Source organism: Elephas maximus, chromosome 10, assembly GCF_024166365.1.
Source record: "Elephas maximus indicus isolate mEleMax1 chromosome 10, mEleMax1 primary haplotype, whole genome shotgun sequence".
NCBI classification, from domain to species: Eukaryota; Metazoa; Chordata; class Mammalia; order Proboscidea; family Elephantidae; genus Elephas; species Elephas maximus.
The window spans coordinates 102,234,439-102,253,839 of NC_064828.1; the positions used below are offsets into that span (position 1 = coordinate 102,234,439).

Below are 19,401 nucleotides of genomic sequence, written 5' to 3' on the forward strand. Positions count from 1 at the left end.
TGCAATTCCAGGAGGTTTTGTTACCTTGAAAGATGAGGAGTGAGGGGAGGGTAGGGGATGGGAAGGTGGGTCGTAATGGTGAGCGCTCAGGTGCTGGAGGAGCTGCTTGCCGTGTTTATCTTGCAGTTGGCTGTGGCCCACCTCCCATGGTGGGTCCAGGAAGTGGCTTCCCCTGGCTTTTCCACACTTGTATCTTTATTCCCAGCCTTTACCTCCAGTTTAAGAAAACTGACTTCCTGACTGACGTGGGAGAATCAGGAGTGTCTTACATTGCCATTTCTGGTTCAACCTTGAGTACAGCTTTTTGGCTCATAAAGGTAGACCTTTTTTGGTAAATATTACTAAATTATATCACTGAAGCTTTAAGCTATTTTTAAGACTTTGAGTTAAGAGCCTAGAAGGATTATTTTTGCTTAATTTCTGGGAAACACACATACTGATATTGTTTGTTTTTTAAGGTTAGTGAAGTTTTAAAATTTATATTCTAGGACCTCAACAAAGGCAATTGTTTTCCCGACTGCAAATTGACCCAGTAATGGCAGAAACTCTGCAGATCAGTCAAGGTTGGTAATAATCTTTTCATTGTGGTCTAGCAGTTTCAGTTGCTCTTTCCACCTCATTTAATGTGTCTTGTATCCCTCAGATCTGCCCTCACACGCAGTATTTAGATCTGTGAAAAAATCTTAGGGCTGGAAGACAAGGCCTTCATTTTCCTCATATTATGTGGTGTTTGTGTTTCCACTTCATTCAGAAACTTCCTTTCTTTGATGCCATGCTACCCAGGTCCCTGCCACCTATTGGCTGCTTACTCCCCAGCTCTCAGGGACGACTGAGTCCCTAACCTACTCTCTCCCTCTCTACCCAAGTCTCATGGTTGCCCTGAGCTGCTTTAGCATCCTTTCATTGGCCTGTTAACCTTATCTCCAGTGACCCTCACTTTTATTTCAGTTTAGAATCTCATCACCAGGGCCACTCCCTAGTACTTCTTGGAACCACTGTAATTTGCTTTACCTGTGTCCCCTGTCCCCAGCACACACAGACACACACACACACTCCGTGACCTACTTTAGGACTGGGTCCAGAACCTTATTTATCTCCATTTCCTCAGTGCCCTGCCCCTGCTGGATGTCTGGTCAGTATCTGATAAATGCTGAATGAATAAAAGAAACCGGTGCATACCTGAAATCTCAAATTCAGAAATCTCTTTTCTCCCGCTTACTTATGTTTTCTCTAAGCTTACCCTTTGTTGGAAGCTCTGGTCCCTTGACCCCACCCTGTCAGCGTCCTGAATTTTCTTCCCTCTCAGTTAATGACTCCGCAGTTAGTGCCTGTATCCCTGACCCTTCCCTGGCCTCCTTCTCAGAGAAGGAGGTGTGCTTGTCCCCTCTGAGGGCCACCCTCCACCCAGATGCCAGGTCCTACCCATTTGGTGAACATTATAGTGTCGTCGCACCCCTGTAGCTTTCGTCTCTGCTGCCTGTTAGAAGTGTTTAGACACTCTCCATCCTTGGTTTTGCCCTCATCTCCAGCATTCCATCCTGCTTTCTGCCTAAGAGCATTTCCTTTCAAAGAGTTTGGCAGTCAGAGTCTGTGTATATCATATCCACTTCATAATATCTTGCTCGTTTTTTCTTTTCTGTTTCTTTTAACTTTTATTTTTATCTAGAGTTTGATATAGTTTGGACATCATCATATAGTTCTCTGTGACTTATAAATGAATGCAGTCCTTTACTTACCTCCAATTTTTTATTTCAGAGAGCTCTTTTGTTTCTTCGTGTGCCTTTTTTTTTTTAAGAATATTGATTTTGTTTCATGGGTACAATACCTTCTTTAAAGACAGATTTTGATACTTTTTCCCTCTTTTTTATGGTCTTATTTTCTTCAAGCTTTTTGTTTGCTTTGATTGCTGTCTTTCATGATAGATGTTTTCTTCAGATGTCTAGGGATCCTTGGCTGGATTATATCTAAGAGTGGACACTTAAAAGATGGTTGCTGATGGTCTTGGTTCCTGAGTCGGGGGGACTTTTGACTTCAACTTTGAATGTAGATCCTGCTGTGGGTAGTGATTTGTCTTGGCACTCTTTTGGGGGAACCCTTGATATCAGTGTCTTTAGGCATTTCCTCTTAGGTTGGTGGGGTTCTCTAAAGAAGGATATTTCAGACAATGCCTTGGCTACCCGAGCTCTGGAGCCAAGGAGAGAAATGGCGGGGGAGGCTCCTCAACACCAGTTATTGTGTGAAGTTCAATTAACGTCCTCCATTTCTGCATGATATTTCTTCCTTCAGCGTGATTGCTGGCAGCCCTCTGTCTTAAGCTTCACTTTTCTCCAAGGGAGAATGTATGAAATTAGCAAAGGTTGTCAGAACTCAGACTCCTTTGTTTTAAAAAAGTATGTATTTGAATTGGTTTTGCTTAGCACCTTTCCGTCAGACACCATGATACTTCACTCATAGGCGTCTCCAGCAGTGATCAGCAGGGAAACACACCTGTAACCTTTCCACATACCTTGAACACAGAGTTAGGGGAATAGGTATGATAAGTATTAAAGACAGGAAAATAGATGAATAGAATTAGAGTTTGGGAAGAACTAACTGCAAGTAGTCCTCTTTTTGCCCTGTCTTTTCCTCCACCTTTTCCTCAGGTCCCCTTGCTGCCTTCCTCAGCTCGTGGAGGATTTGTGATCTGAGATGCTCCATGACTGGCTTAGGGTTCAGCTTTTGTGGATCTACTGAGTTAGTTTCTGCCCTTCCGTTTGCTTTCCATTATTAAAATTTATGGTAATTTTTCCTTTCCCAGTTATGTTCTTTGTGGGCTTATGACCCCTCCTCCCTTTTTAACCCTTCATTGACATTTTAATGGAGTTTTAGAAGGGAACAAGAGTAAACTCATGGGTTCAGCCTGCAGTCTTTACCCAGAAGACCTCATTTACACTCCCGGCTGCTGGCTTCCATTTGACCCAAGTGTTGATGTTTTAACCTTTACAGAGGTGGCCGGCAGCTCCTGAAGATTGTGTAAAGACCTATTTTCAGTCATCACCTTCCTAAAATCTGTAACGGGTGACACTTTAATTACCAGGCTTTCTTCCGTCTTCTGATCCTTTGGCTTCTAGGACTTCACTCTGTCTTTAGTCTCCTAATTATTCCTTTTCATTCCCCTTTATCAGCACCTCTCCTTCTCCACATTCTCACAAGATGCAAACTAGTAAAAGCGTTTGGCCTCGAGAAGTGCAGGGTGGTGAGAAGTCCAACGGCCCCTGGACCAAATCCTGGGCTCCACCAGGGCTGGCCGGAGCCGTCAGTGCATCATTGAGTGAGTGAGCTGCAGGTGGGACATCTCTAATGGGGGAATATCTACTTCTGGGGCTTTGTGTGAGGCAGGGTCAGTGAGAGCGATGTCTAGCCCTGAAGACGTGCAGCTTACCGGGCTCTCTTATTTTACCTTCAGAGTCTACGTTGCTTGTCTTGTATCTTTCCCTCTCCTGCTGAGGGTCAAGTCTGCATTTTCAACTTTTTCCTAAATATCTGCCTGAGAGCACCACAGGCTAAACAAATCTAAAATTAAGCTTACCTTTATCTTTGCCCCCTTTTAAATCTGCTCTTTTTCCTACCTTTATTTCCTGTCTCCATAAATGGTGTCATTATCTACCCGGTCTCTCCTCCTGCTATGTCTACGTCTGCCTTTGCCATCTCCGCTGCCCCCTTCCAGGGATGGCGGTTGAAAATTGCAGCTGCTGTGAGCTGCTGGTGCCGATGGGAGTGTGGAGTGTGTCTTCTCTCCCCTTGGGTGTGTTAGACTAGGACAAGGGGTTGAGAATCTTTAACTCAGAGCCTCACCGTCTCTTCTGGGCAACAGCCTTTTAACGGATATCCAGGACTTCAGTCCATTCGTAGTTCTGCTTCCCTAAAAACTAATTTAATCCTGTCACTTCCCTACTTAGAAACCTTTCTTGATTCCTTATTACTTTTAGACCAAAATCCAAACTCATTAAGACCTACAAGACCCTGCATTACCTGCATCAGCCTTCCTTGCCATCCACCTGCCCGACCCACCACACAGGCCCTTCCAACCACGCCACGTTTTTCCCTGTTTCTCAGACTCCTTGTGCCTCGTGCTGGCCTCTGCCTTTCTATATCAGGTTTCCTCTGCCTGGAATGTTCTACCTGCTCCCATCGCGCTCTCTCCTTCCAGTTTCTTTCTGCCCATTTCCTTAATACTTGCTCCGTATGTTCCATCCTTCGTAAACTTTTCCTTAATTTTCCAGAATTAAGTAGGTTGCTTTGTATTCTGCCAACACCTTGTTCATGTCCTTTTTTGGGCCACCTTTTGGGTCATACTGTTCTGAAATTACATGTACGTCTATTTTTCTTCTTTGTGTACCGAGCACAGAGCTCTTAGGTATTCAGTAAATATTTGTTCAATGAATGAATGCAAATAATTATTCTGTTCATTTTGGTCCCTGTTATTTAGCTGTTAACTTTAAAAGTAGTACAGCTCGTTAACTTTTTTGTCAGTTGACGGCATATTGATAGGCCATCCGTACCTACCCCAGGCTGCAGGTCTTGGCATGTTTTATGAAGTAGACAGGCCTGAAAAGGAAGTTGTAGATGATGTTAGCTTATGGCTGTGAGCATGAAGGTCAGTATTTTCCTTGCCATATCTTTTTAAATACCCATTCATCTTAAAATTCCCTTTCCAAGTAATTCCGTACCTACAAACAGGTAGAAATAGTATAAATTCAATATTTCATCAAGATGTATTCTTTGTAAGTGGTACTGTGCAAAATGATCACACCGATTTTGAAAAGCAGGGAAGCAGTCTGCGTATCATAACTGTGTGTGATAGCATTAGGACTCTTAAACTAGCCATGCTTTTAGAAAAGATTGTTGTACAGAAAGTAAGTTTATATTGTTAATAATATCCCATTTGATGGCTCACAGAAGCTGTTTGTGCTGTGGGCAGGAAGTGTTAATTAGAATCACTTGGTAATGTGCCGGGTGAGGAAAAGACTACCTGAATTCTCTGAACAGTTGTCTGGCATAAAATCACAGCCTATTCGTGAGTAGGACCAGTTGTAATTTTCCTTTGAAAATGATCACAAATATGTAAAAGACTGACATTCTTCTCACATTGTGTGATGTTGGGGATGTAAGGTATATTCAAAAGTAAACATTTGTGGCCAATTTTTTTGGCTCAGATTACTATGACATGGAATCCATGGTCCATGCAGACACAAGATCATTTATTCTGAAGAAGCCAAAGCTGTCTGAGGAGATAGTAGTGGCACCAAACCACGAGTCGGGGATGAAGACTGCAGATACCCTTCGGGTACTTTCAGGACACCTTATGCAGACACCACGGTAGATGGTTTCTTTTTCTTGTGTAGCTCCTTTGTGTTGATTAGATAGTATAGGCTGAGCCTTAGTTCCCAGCTTCTCCCCTCCCGCCCCAGCCCTCATTGTATTGATGAAACAGCGAGGCCATGAATAGTAAGCCAGGTTCCATTTTCAAAAAGTCCAGTTCATCTTTCTTGTTCAGAAATCAGTTAGTCTGCAAATAAAAACTCAGCATATGATTTAGCTGTGTTAATAAGGCTCTTTATACACATCCAGGAAATGAAACTTAAAAAGTCAGGTAACTAAAATCAGGAAATTTTTCTAGGGAGAGTTAGCAGATGGGGTTGAGGTGATTCTTCCCTTAGAAAATAGAGTAAGTAAAAGGAACGAACGTACAGATAACGAAACTAACGTAAATAAGAGCTGCTGGCCAGTATATTCACAGCATAGATGGTAATTTTTCAGTTTATTTCCGTGTGACTCTGTGAGGGTCAAATGGACTCTGGGGTTGGGGTTTAGGGGAGATTCTCTCAGTAAGTGCAGGCTGGAGGGTCATGGTTGGTGCTGTCGTAGTGACTGTCCATGGCACTGTCTTAGCAGCAGTCCCTTAATATGCCAAACTTAGAAGTCCTACCAAGACTTTTTGTTTTTACTGGACAAATGCGAAGCAAGTCAGGGAGGGGTAGTTCTGCTGAAGAGCACTTTAGGAGGCATAGCTTTTTTGTGTTTGTTTCCCTAATTCTATGGTATTTTCTATCTGTCTGGCAGAGATCTTGTACAACCAGATAAACCTGCAAGTCCCAAGTTTATAGTGACGCTGGATGGTGTCCCCAGCCCCCCAGGATACATGTCAGATCAAGAGGAAGACATGTGCTTTGAAGGAATGAAACCAGTAAACCAAACTGCAGCCTCAAACAAGGGACTCAGAGGTCTCCTCCACCCACAGCAGTTGCAGTTGATGAGCAGGCAGCTTGAGGACCCAAATGGTAGCTTCTCCAACGGTGTGTTGAGAGCTCAGATGATCCCTTTGCAGGGGGCTGTCATTGTGAAGGGATCTTTGACATGTTTCTTGAACGAATATCCAGTGGTAGCCTTTTTTTTTTAATTCCTTCAGACAAAAGTACCAGTTAAATTTGAGACTGTGATTCAAGTGCTAACATGGAGTTCAGCCATGGAGCCTTCTTAATTTTGCCTGTTGAAGGATGGATGCTCATTCTTGATGCCTTATTTACCTCTTTTTTTTTTTTAACTACTTATTTCCCTTTGTACTAGTGATAGTCTTTCCTGTAACTAATTTGATCTTGAGAGAAAAATTAATTTGGCTTTCAATGCTGTTTTTACCTCAATGAAATTTTCTTGAAAGGAGTTTCTTGCCTGAATTGTCAAAATACTTATTGGAGGTGCAGAAAGGACCTTATGTCTAAAGTTACATTGAAAGGTAATATTTGGCCGGAGGCAGATGAACTCAATTCAGATAGTGGCATGCCTCTAGGCAGGCCAGTGTTCCTTACGACTGCTTCTTCTCTCCCTGGACGCCACGGGTGGCTGCAGAACCACCAATCGTTTTTATTCATGATAGAGAATGATAATCATGCCCTGCACACTGTTTAAAGTTTTAGAAAAACCTCTTCACTGGCAGGGAAGATAATTACTGAATCTTAAAAATGCACAGTTGCAAAGAAAAAACAGTACAGTAATGAACTTTGAAAAATTTCCCAAGTAATCCTTTTCGTGGCATAGTTACAAAAATGTATTGAATACCTTATTTAATTATGAAAAATATAATAGACATTAGGAAGAGATCATTAACTAAAAGCTGTACTGCCATGAGTCAGTAATGTAGTGTCATGGTTGTGCTCGATGGAGGGAGTTGTGATGCTGAAAATCTGACACCTTGATGTAAGGAGAAAGGGGGCTGGTCATGGAAATCTCAAGGTCTTTATGTCAGTCAGGTAGAAGGACTTTTAAAAATGGCAACAGAGGTGGTAAGAACTGTAATGGTCAGGCAGTACAGATTTCTTGATGCCATGTTTTTTTTCTAAAATGAGAGAATTTTTGGTTATCAGTTTGGTAGAATGATTTTCTTTGGCAGGCTAGAGTCTAGTTTTGTTTAAATGTCGATTTCCATGTTGGATCCACTGGTGTAGACATAGTAGCGGCAGCACTATGAATAGCACATTGGTGTGAAAACTCTTGCCTACATTGAACAGGTGCCGGCTGATGCGGAGACCACTGCGGTCGGTGGGAAGCTGCCTCCCCCGTGGCTTTGATTTAGGCTCCTCTGCTGCTCAGGGATGAAGCTTTGGCTCCGGCCTCCATTGCTTGTCCCCTTCAAGCAGGGAGTTTGAAACCTTGTAACTGCTTGCCAGGTGTTTCAAAGGGTGCAACCAATGGCAGCAGCCTCTGTTTGAAGCCACCCCCACTGGCTATTATTATATGGCAGCACAGATTTTACAGTTTTCAATATTAAATGAATTTGCTTCTCGAAACTCAAGCAGGAAAAGTTTTAAGAGCTTATGAAGTAAATGTTAGTTGGAGACCTTTGTGTATATGACTTAACACGTTCCCATGTATTTTTCTTCTTTCATATTGGTTGTAGTATCCAGCTACTTAGCTCCAGCCAAACTGTTTTGTTAGTCTTCCCTTATTTATACTGGGCTCTCCTGCATATATCACAGTCTAACGTGTGTTAAGGGTAGGGCACGGCACACTTCTTTGCAGGGGTGACACAGGAACCATTTAAAAGTGGGGGAAACAACTCCCTCTAGCCTCACCCAGTTTTCTTTGGAACTAAGAATACTTTCATATCCCAGAACCAAAATGACTTTACTGATTATGTTTAAAGTAGCATGGGAAATTTATATATTGGACATCGTCATAATAGTTGTTTGATGATGCTCCCATCTGGGCTGTGTGGCTGATTGTGCCTTGTACACCTATCATGAAGACTGAACTTCAGTCATGAGACCGAGCTTCATGAAAGCAGTAAACACCGATAATACCAGCTGCTGCTGCTGTTAGGTTGTGATTGGTTGCCTATTTTGCATTCTTACATGTAGTCATCAAACTCTAAGGAAGACATGATTTTCTTTTTGTATAGATGAAGAAACAGAAGTTCAGAGATGTTAGATTTGCCCAAAATGTATAACTCAGCTATTAAGTTACAAAACCAAATTGGAACTTCTTGACCTAAGGCAAATGACTAAGAGAAATGGGATTGGAGCGCTACTTGATTTCGTAAACATGAATATAAACCATGATATGTAATACTCCTACATTTTTTTTTTCTTTTTGGCTAGAATGTCTTGGGCCAGAAGTTGGCAGCTAATTAGAGTCTAAAGGTGTAATTTCATTTGTTTTATTCAGTGGTTTTAATTTTAGTTGCCAGTATTTAAAATGTAAATGTCAACATAAAAAGGTAGATTTTGGGCTTCCTTTCTGGCAACACAGGCCCCTCTTTCCCTTGTCAGAGTACCTGACACTGTAATTGGGCCTGACATTGTGATCGGAGCAGCGGTGAGCCCTGCAGATGGTGTGTGTGCTTGTTCTCTCATTTGCTAGTGCCCACCTCTGCCTTTGTTTCCTCAACATGGAGATGTCGTTGCCATTCACTGTCTTAAACCAGCCTGGTGATCCCCTGGGCCTTGTGGGTAATGGTATTTGTGGCCCATTTAGGCAAAAGTGTCTCCCTCCCTTTTTAGACATTGCTGTGAGTTTATCACTTTGACTTAGAAACTACTTATAACCCAGTAATTGGAAACATTTTTGTATTTGGGCCACTTTGTAATCTGGCCTGAATGTTAGAGTTAATTCATATTCCCAGCCACCTTATATGTTTTCAGTTTCTGTGTGTTTTTATCAGCTCCTACTTGACATTCTTCCCTCTCTTACGTTTAACCCAGCTCTGAAATAATATTGAGAATTAGAGCTTAGTGCTAGAACTTTGGCTGCAGTTGCAGTAACAGAGTGCTTGTCCAGTTTACTTTTCACAACGAAAACGGCAGTCTACTTCCTGATAATCTTACAGGATTCTACTACCAGTGTTCATCAGATTTTTTGGACTCATTTGTTTTGTGTCACTGTAAACATAAAAGAAAGTAAGATTTTAAGACTGGCGATTAAGGGAAATTTATTAAAGGGGCCACATACCAAATCGATCATAAGTAATGAGATACTTTTCTTTCCCTTCGTAGCTGAGATGAGTGAATTGAATGTGGCACAGAAACCGGAAAAACTTTTGGAGCGCTGCAAGTACTGGCCTGCCTGTAAAAATGGAGATGAGTGTGCTTACCATCACCCCGTCTCACCTTGCAAGTAAGTAGCATCAAACCGATTCAGGTGTTGAGGTTAACGTCTGTAGCTTATAGCTTGTTTATTTCTCTTTCCTATGGATAAGTTTCAGTAGCTTGTTACAGAGTTTTAAAACTAAATGCAGTGGCACTTGCCGTAGCCCTCCCCCGAACAGTATACTTCTGTTACGTGTGGTTGTTGGGGCTGCGGGCGAAGGGAAGTTGGAGAGGCTGCTTTGTGCCTCGAACCTGTGAGATACTGAATTTTCTGGTTTCTTTGAGGGTTTTGTACATGATAACTGCCCTGGTTTGTATGTACTGTGTCCATACACACATACACAGATTATTTTGAAGAATTGGGAAAATTTTAGCTACAGTAATGAGAAAACGTTTTGGACTTAGGTTTTATTTTTTCGTACTTGCTGGCTGGTTCAATGTAATGAGCTTTGTGAGAGGACATTTAGGAGAATTTTTTTTAGTCCTGTGGGTAGAATCTCTCCATGTTCTAGCCTCTTTAAGGAACTTTTGGTGCGGGAATAATATGGATGTACATTCTGGGAGACCATGGGATGGATCTCTTTAGCTGTAGCGTGGTGCCTTGCATGTAAGATATGCCCACTGTATTTATTGGTTTATTTCATTAATATTACAAATGTAGACTTTGAACAGAGAGTAAGCGGTGTGATTTTTATCAGACACAAAATCAGCAGTGATGATAGCATATAAGGCGCTCTTAAATGTGAATAATACGGTTTTTGTTTCACAGAGCCTTTCCCAATTGTAAATTTGCTGAAAAATGTTTGTTTGTTCATCCAAATTGTAAATACGATGCAAAGTGTACCAAGCCAGATTGTCCCTTCACTCATATGAGCAGAAGAATTCCAGTACTGCCTCCAAAACCAGGTGAGTGACTTTGGGCACTACATTGAGTAAAAAATGGAAAATGACATTCTGTGAGTGTAAACTGAATTAAAAAAAAAAAAAGAGTATTTAGAAATTTTTGACAGAATCAGTTAATGTAACCAGTTACATGACATACATATATTCTGAAGGGTTTTATCTTGACTAATGTATAAACCTTATTCTAATTTTTAAAATGGTTCCCACCCCCATAAAAAACATCAGTAGATTTGCTCAATCTTTGTGTTTTTGTCAGCAGTTACAACACCAGCACCACCTTCTAGTACTCAGCTCTGCCGTTACTTCCCTGCTTGTAAGAAAATGGAATGTCCTTTCTATCATCCAAAAGTAAGAACTTTTATTTTCCCAAAGATCAATTTAGTGATAACTTCTCAATTCTGAGATCTGGAAGATGGCTAGTAAATTGAATGGCTTGCATTTTTTCCAGTCAAACTTTTTTTTTTTTTTGGTCAGAGTTTGCTTGATAGCCTGTAAGATCTTAAGTTATTCCTTAGATGTCACTGCGCCCCAGTCTGGCCTCTTAGACTGCTAAGTTCTCGGGAAAGGAGGCTCATCTTTGTATTAGTCACATTTTCCATTCTTCTCTTCCCCTAAGCATGAGGAGGGTGTGTTTTTATTTTTTACTTTACCTAATGCCAGAACTACAATGACATACTGCTCAATACCATCCAAGCTTGTAGTGATGGTGTTGTATCAGTGTGCTAAAGTTTGGTGTTATGTATCTCTGCTTGTTGAGAGTGCATAATCTCCCCGAGATAGCAGCTGGAAGACCATATGAAAGACCCTCACTTCTCTCAACTGTAACTGGGCAGAGTGACAAGTGGAAGGGATGTTGGGCAGTGTGTGCATAGATGACTCCTACCCTAGTTAGAAGACATTGGTATGTTAAGGTTCCCTTTGAAATTTCACTTGCCGTGATTCTTTGACTAGGATTTTCTGTCTTGGGGAGGGGGTGGTTCATTTACCAAGGCTTCAGTAGTCTTAAAATTAACATTACAGGCTGTATGTCATGGATAGGGTGGGCTGGTTACTCTCATCTCAGATTGTTTTATATTTATATTAGCTTTACAAATATTGTTGAAACGATTCTGTCTTCAGCACTGTAGGTTTAACACTCAGTGTACAAGACCTGACTGTGCGTTTTACCATCCCACCATTACTGTACCACCACGACATGCCTTGAAATGGATTCGACCTCAAACCAGGTAAAGAATAAAATCAGTTTTTCCAGTGTCATTTCAAACACTTTTCTAATAGGTAGGCGGTTCCTCAAATTATAAAGTCATAAATATTGGGGAAATTGCAAGCTAGCAATTTGGCTTTTCTCCTCTGTTTAATTATATAAGGATCCTTTGAATAACAATTTAGTACAGTGACCAAATTTTGTTTTATCCAGTGATTGATTACCTAGGTCATCTCCAAATCAGATTGCTTTTACTCCTGATCGTCTACTAGGGGAACATATCCAAAGGCCTTTAGGAATCCATATATATATGTATATATATGTGTATACAGCTTATGAACATCAATTTATTTTCCTAGATATTAGCACTTATAAAACATTGAAAAGAAGTTGCAAAATATTTTAGTGTGGCCTATAAGTTTGTTATTATTATCTTCTGTGTACCTTACATAATTGAATTATCTTCTTAAAAAAAATCTGAAGTTTACACTGCAACTTGTAGACCAAATACTCACTGTCTGAAAATATTCAACATTAGCTGAGATATATGGTGTACATGGCTGCAAAGCAGTTTCACGTTGTTGGTTCTGTTTATTCAGTGAATGACACCCAGTCCTACCTGGCAGAAGATCATGGATTTTGGAAGTTGCCATCTCCTGATGAAAGATATTCTACAGAACTTGTCAAATCTTTGAAACTTGGAATATATTGCTTTCATAATAAGAAGTTTATTGCCTATCTGAAGTGTCTGATTTTTCAAGTTTGTAAGTTGTTTAGTGGTTTTAACATTGTTTTTGTTCATTTTGTTTTTACTATGAAAAGACGGTTTAAGGAAAAGCTAAAGTCTGTTGAAACATTTGAGGCATGTTTGTACACTGCTGTTTGAAGTATCAGCATTTATGATGTGATATTTTTGAAAACAGAAGCGTGGTCAAAAGTGTTGAGGTGGCAGTCATTCAGTTCTGTTTGTTGTTTGTTTGTTTTTTAAGTGACTTTACTTTGAAAAGCATACAGGCCTCTTAGGTTAAGTGCCACTTAGGTAAAATGGCTCCCCGACTCCTGGGAAGGACTAGAGAGGTAGACGTGTAGCATGGAAACGGTGGAAATGGCAAGTGCAAAAAATGTGAACAATTCCTTAAAATGCTTTCATTTACTATTAACATATGCTCTTTAAATAAATATTTTGGGGAACTACATTATCACAAAATTATACAAATTTTTTTACAAGTATATACATAAAGTATCAGAAAACAGATTTTAAACTCATAAGGTATAGCCATACATACATATTCTCACATTCTGAAAAATAACATTCTTAGAAATCACCTCACAGAAAATATACTTAGTTACTACTAAAGATAATTTTTGAAATATAAAAATTAGATTTAAATAGTATATTTTAAATGACAACTATATAGAGATCGGATGGGTAAACCTCAAAATAGGACTAAACTTCTGGACTGTTGAATTAATATACAGAGTTGTGTGTGTATGGTTTCTAAAATTGTTAAGGCAAGGAGTGTCAAATGCTTTAGAATTAAATAACAAATGGATCACTGATTCAAAGACGTGATATATAGTTGTTTTTTTTTTTTTAATTAAAACTACAAGGTGGTTAGAAAAGAATTAATGCAAAAGAGATAATACAGACTTAGACATTCTCAGGACCAAATTAAATCAGTGCTGTTTAAAAAAAAAAAAAAATTGACTTGCGTAGTCATGTACCCAGGGAATAATAAAACCACATGTGTAAGAGAAAGTCTGTGTTCAAGAGCGTAAAGCCAGCAGTTAAAAGTTTTGTGGTCATTTGGTTTTCCAACGGAAGAAAAAAGAATTAACCAGTTATTAAACCATTGCGTAAGTTGCACTGTGCTGTGCTGATCTCAGAGAAAGACTTGAAACGTGAAGAAAGACAAAGCACACAGTAGCATAAAGCTGTCTATGTCTTTAGGCCTAGGTGCAGTGACAATCCTGTTTTCATTCAAAAAAGTTTATTCCATTGAACTTAAGGCGTTGTTCATTCCAGAGTTACTGAATTGATTCGTGTTTATCGTCTTTGCAGAAGTAATTTTGTTTTAAATTTCTGAAAATTCAGACTTTTCATTATTTATACATGGTATATAGCTGCATTCTTAGAGTTCTACTATAAAGAACATAAATGAAAAAAAAAGGGCTTAAGTGGTTTATTTTAGTCATTTTACGTCAAGGACATAACGTTAAAATCTGATCATTTTTGCTATTTAACAGACTACTAGAAAACACATTTAAGAGTGTACTGTTATCATTCTGTTGCTATGGTTTATGGGCAAGCTAAGATTGACTCTAAAACTTGTGTTGGATAATTTGGTCTAAAATGAACCACCATAAAAAAAGGGTCACAAAAAGGGATGGGATGCGTGTGGGTGGCAGTCCACGGCTTGTGCCTGAGGGCACAGTGTGCTTTGGCATGCATTGATACACAGACAACAGCTGGCCCTCCATGTACCAGCAAGTGGCTCAGGTTACCAAGCCAGGAGCTTAATCAGGTACTGTACACAATCCTCTGGGCAGAGTCTAAATGGCCTATCACATTGATTAACCTTCCCTTGGTTGGTGGCTGGTACAAGCAGGGCAGTCACCGGGTGACCTTTACTCATGATCTTCACTCCTGAAACTGACTACGGCAGTGAGTAAGGCTGGCTCTTAACCAGGTTGGCCATGATGAAGAGCAAAAACGCAGCAGAAGCAATTTTATTCTGTGTAGTTTCTACCTCTACAGTAACGGAAATGGAATTTCTCTTTAGCCAAAAGTTGGCAAATGTGACTCAAAAGGAAAATTTAAAACTCTTTAAGAGCCTCAAAAAAATGGAAAATTTTCTTTTTATGGGAGTGTGGTTTAGGAAATTTTTAATTTATTGACTGAATGGAAATTTGATATTAATGCATTCTAAAATTCAGCTTAATTTAGGAGAACCCATTTATAGGACTAATGAAAGATTGTCATCTTAAGTTTCAGGCTTCCAGATGCCTTAATAGTTCAGACACAGCTATTCAGAGCTGTGAACTGATGAGCTTCACTCACTGGCCAGGCTTTCTGTGATATCATTCAGTCGTCTTTGTTTCTGATGTTCACAAGTGCTGGAGACAGAAATTAGCTGTCTGGAGGCTTCAGTATGTCTTGTCCAAACATACCTGGCTTTCCAGAAACCTGAGGGGAGGGGTCTTTCATGCTACAAAGATAATGAACGCGGGACCAATAGATCATCTTAAACTTCTTCACTTAGAAAAATATATTTTTTAATAGCAGTCTACATAATTTCCAGTCTTCAGGAAACTACAGATAGACTAACAGCAAATTCCTGAATGGTTAGTACTGATCTTTGGCAGCATTTAAGGTGAACAGGAGTAAGAATCTAAGAGTTCAGCCTCAAAATACCAGAAAGGAATTTTAATGACAAGCTTCACAAACGGACCTGCATTCATTCAGTGTGGATGGGATCTACGGGATGGCAGACATCTAACTGAACAAAGTTTTCCAGTAGAAAAAAAAAAGCTATAAAAATTTTATTCCAATAGTTACTAAATTGTATAACTTTATAAATGTGAACTTAAACCTTTCACTTACATGTTAAGCAAATGTTTATATTAGATTACATCTTCAAATATATTCAGTATTCCAGTTAGATAGCCGCCTAAAACTTTAAAAACTGTACACCATTGGAAATGGTTATTTATCATGCTGCTTTTCCATTAATGAAGCTACCATCATGTTTTAATTTTTCAATTATAGAGATGGCTTTTGAACATAAAAAGATTGACAGCGGCTCAAAAATGAAAACAGAGTAATCATATACTACTCCTCCTGAATGCACAACTGCCAGGAGAGAAGTGTCCTCTATAAAAAGGGCTTTATTAATGCCTTAGAAGCATTGCATTCTCCAGTAAAACTTCTATTTCCTTAGGGAAAATAATATTTGCCTTTAAAAAACTGATCTTTTAGGGTGATGGTGGGTGTTTCCTTCTGGAAGTGCAAGGATAAAATATTTCATTAAACCATGAACCTTGAAAATAAAATATGAATGCTGAAAAGAAACAGAGTTTTGCTTAAAAAAAAAAAAAAAATACCCAAGTTGGGTTTTAAGCTTTTGGTTGGTTGGTTGGTTGAGATGTGGCCCCCTAAGTCTGCCTGGCAGGTCTGCCGAATTGGCAGTCTACCCAGAAAAGAAGGGCTGGCTGGTATCACCACGTATGCATTCAGTCCGTCCTCAAAATTTACCTATCTGGCAGTGTATGAATTATGGACAGTTAGCCAAAGCGAATGGCAAATATTTGGAACTTATCAGTCTTCTTTTGTGATTCTGGGACTTTGCCCCCGTTACAATCTTGGGTTAGCACCACTTGACCAAGCAGGGTTTGTTTTTTTCCTCTCTCTAATTCTGGTCTCTCAAGGCTGTTAATTTATGTGGCATCTTCTCGGCATCCATATTTTTCAGTGAGGCGTATGTATACATTTCCAGATAAATAAACTGCAGTCAGAGAAAGAAATTGCAGTGAGTTCATTATATTTCTAGATTTTCAGAACAGTTTTTTATTTTCAATTGAGCTTTCCAATCACACGTGTAGAATTTTCCCTCAGCTTCTTTGATTCTGTGTTTGTATAGTACAGGACTCAGAGTAACCACCTGGTTATGCTGCCTTTGGCTCATAAACTCAGGTTGTAGAAGAAGTTACATTACATCTCTTAACAACCAGTAAAACACAGCCTGCTCCTTTTTTGGGCTGAGAAAGTTACCAACCTGCAGTCGTCACCTCCAGCACTGACAACATGGCGATCTCCACTGGTAAATCGGATGTTAGTCACGTGGGGCGAATGACCGAAGAACCTTTTGTGCTTTGCCTAAAAAAACAACAGTGAAAAACAAAGCTCAGGGCATGTGATGCACAAAAAGGCCAAAGGTTCCTTTATACATACTTGCAAAGTACAACTTGATTTCTATTTCTACCATTATTAAGAGTGCCAGAGATCACTACAAAAGTATGTTAGAAAAAGTGGAGGAAATGAGAAGAATGGGATATTACAGAATTAAAGTAGAATTAGTGAACAATCAATAAATGAGCCATGATCTCTTATCACAAAGGCTCTGAAGAGAGAAGGGGGTTAGGACTGAAGCTAATGATTATGGTGCTTTTCAGAGGTAATGATGGATCTGCACTAAACACAACCCAGGTTATTTGGGCAGTCAGGTGTCTCCAGGCACTCTGAAATGTTTTTCTCTGAGGAATGTGAAACTTGGCGAATACACTGATTAAATGTTTGCCAAAAAGCCAATCAGTTTTATTAGGATAACTTCCAGAGATGGTATTACTGGGGGAAGGGAGAGGGAATATTTCAAATAGCTTTTTAATTCAGGGTAATGGGTTTACAAGTAGGAAGTCTGGAAAGGAGGAATACAGGAGAAGTTTTAAAGTATTTTCAAATCAGGACAAAACAACGTCTTTTAGCTATCAATTCATGAGGGAAAAGTACTGACGTGCTCAGTCATCTCAGTTGGGAGTAAAAGGATAGGAAATACTAAACCAGACACAGACTTACGAATTTTTCCGGGCATGGGAAGTCAAATAACTTAACCATGCCAAAATCGTCGCCTGTTACAAGGCTGACTCCTGAATGAGAAACGCAGGCACAGTTGATGTCTGCTCTATCGGCATGTCTGGACCAGATTCCCAAAACTTCATCTCCCAGAATACTGGAGGAAGAAATAAAAGAAAACCAACTGTAGCAAACACAAGGTTACTCTATTGAAAAAAGGGAGTTTCTTGGCAATTAATCTCTTCAGTAACTAATCATGTTATTTAAAACAACAGGAAGTAAGGTGCATCATTGGGAGGCCTCTCCTCCCTCTTTAATGAAATTTTATAATTTAAAGGGCTTATAGACAATCATCCTTTAACAATTCAATAAATACTTCACAAAAATGGATACCAACTATTTTTTAAATTAAAACTGATGCTTAGGTTATGGGAATTTGATAGCATTTTTCACTTTCATTGATTAAAAGTGGATGCTCATGGTTACCTGTCTTAGCTAATCTGAACAAATTTTTAAGCTTCCATCTAATAGCTTCAGATAGCATTCCTTTAGATAGAAAAATAATAGTTGCCTAATAGCACCACATATATTTTTATTGCCTGTTATTAAGCCTTGTGTCAAGGAAAATATCCAGATATCTTTAAAGTCTAACTTTGATTTCCTTTCTTTTAAAAGGTAGCACACCCAGATAGCATGGAATGGCCAATCAGAAAGGACCCCAGCATGCACAAACCATTATTCTCTTCCTAGGAAGAATTCAAAGTATTGTAACAAAAGCCTGAGACTCAAGTACTATTCCCTACTGGGATGGCTCTAACTGCTGAGAAATAGGATTTTCCAGTCTTCCCAGCTGCCCTCAGTTCTTCCTTTCTGAACATATGAAGTGTTTACCTAGTCCACGTAGCCCAAGTAATTCTGTCAATGGCAGCCTGATCCAAAAGATGTTTTCCTGAAGGCACTTCATAGACATGCCGTTTATAGCAACCAGTGGAGACCTTTCATCATAATAAAATGGGACAAGAACTCCATTATGTGAGGTAAAATCCACAAGAGGTTTATTGTGTGCGAGCAAAATGCTACTTGATTTACATTTCTAACATTGTTAATGCAAAGATCACTACCGAGATCTAAAAATGAGATATTACTGGGAAGAATGGGATATTACAGAATTAATGCCAAAATAATGAACAGTCAATAAATGTAAGCGTTCAGAAGCTCTGGAACTCAGGAGCTTGAAATGCGTTCACGGCAGGAAATGTGAAAGCAGAACCACCTTTGTAAATTGGGCCGGTAGTACTGGTACTGTACCTGGAGATACCTGCTATCTGCAGAGAAGTCCATTTGAATGACAAAGCTTGGGATGTCTTTGCAGTAGCTGATTCTGTTAAGGGTGGGCCCCAGTGTCAGGTCATAAAAATCCACTGAGTTCTCACTGGAACCCACTGCCAGATATCGGGAATCTGGACTAAATCTGGATATGGAACAAAACATGTAAAAGGTGTGTGAGACCACACAAATTAGTGTAATTGTATATGTAAGACCAGTGGCTTCCTTTCTAGCTCTTGAAAATTAGTGATATGGCCTCAAACTTATATAAATTTACCTGGTAAGACACAACTGATACAGAGGTTCATCTGTGTTACATGAAACAAGAAAGCCTTTCTATTTTACTTTAAATGTTTCCTGAATTCTCATCTCTCAAGTCATAAGACCAAAGAAGAGCTGATGCCTTAGAATTGTGGTGCTGGCGAAGAATACTGAATATGCACACTATGGACTGCCAAACGAACGAACAAATCTGTCTTGGATGAAGTACTGCCAGAATGCTCCTGAGGAGCAAGGATGTTGAGACTACATCTCACATACTTTGAACATCTTATCAGGAGGGATCTGTCCATGGAGGACATGGTGCTGGGTAAAGTAGAAGGTCAGCAAAAAAGAGGAAGACCCTCAGTGAGATGGACTGACACAAGGGCTGCAAAAATGGGCTCAAGCATAGCAATGATCATGAGGATGGCACAGGACCGGGCAGTGTTTCATTCTGTTGTACACACGGTCGCTATGAGTTGGAGCCAACTCAGCAGCACCTGACAAGTCATTAAAAA

The 19,401-nt window shown here is 39.7% G+C and overlaps 2 protein-coding genes across 15 annotated transcripts in view; one reads left to right on the plus strand and one right to left on the minus strand.

Moving 5' to 3' along the window:
• The window catches only part of ZC3H14 (zinc finger CCCH-type containing 14), a 56,166-nt gene extending 38,114 nt beyond the window's left edge, over nucleotides 1-18,052 (plus strand). The window contains exons 10-18 of one of the 7 annotated variants that reach the window (XR_007518850.1): nucleotides 489-563; nucleotides 5,196-5,358; nucleotides 6,103-6,335; nucleotides 9,528-9,648; nucleotides 10,390-10,526; nucleotides 10,780-10,871; nucleotides 11,643-11,749; nucleotides 12,327-12,491; nucleotides 17,972-18,052. Coding sequence is in view for 6 of the 7 variants with exons in the window: in XM_049897351.1 (XP_049753308.1) it covers nucleotides 489-563; nucleotides 5,196-5,358; nucleotides 6,103-6,335; nucleotides 9,528-9,648; nucleotides 10,390-10,526; nucleotides 10,780-10,871; nucleotides 11,643-11,749; nucleotides 12,327-12,333 (935 nt within the window). In the remaining variant the exon portion in view is untranslated. Of the gene's footprint in view, nucleotides 1-488; nucleotides 564-5,195; nucleotides 5,359-6,102; nucleotides 6,336-9,527; nucleotides 9,649-10,389; nucleotides 10,527-10,779; nucleotides 10,872-11,642; nucleotides 11,750-12,326; nucleotides 13,324-17,971 lie in introns of those variants that run through there. The other 6 variants (XM_049897351.1, XM_049897352.1, XM_049897353.1 and 3 more) reach the window with 6 other exon arrangements.
• Nucleotides 13,905-19,401, minus strand: part of EML5 (EMAP like 5) — a 170,793-nt gene continuing 165,296 nt past the window's right edge. For 4 of the 8 annotated variants that reach the window (XM_049897335.1, XM_049897334.1, XM_049897339.1 and 1 more), the window contains 4 exons: nucleotides 18,605-18,767; nucleotides 18,188-18,291; nucleotides 17,300-17,453; nucleotides 16,239-16,603 (listed from right to left, as the gene is read on the minus strand). In XM_049897335.1, coding sequence (XP_049753292.1) covers nucleotides 16,448-16,603; nucleotides 17,300-17,453; nucleotides 18,188-18,291; nucleotides 18,605-18,767 — 577 coding nt within the window. In that variant the 3' untranslated portion in view covers nucleotides 16,239-16,447. The other 4 variants (XM_049897337.1, XM_049897336.1, XR_007518849.1 and 1 more) reach the window with 3 other exon arrangements.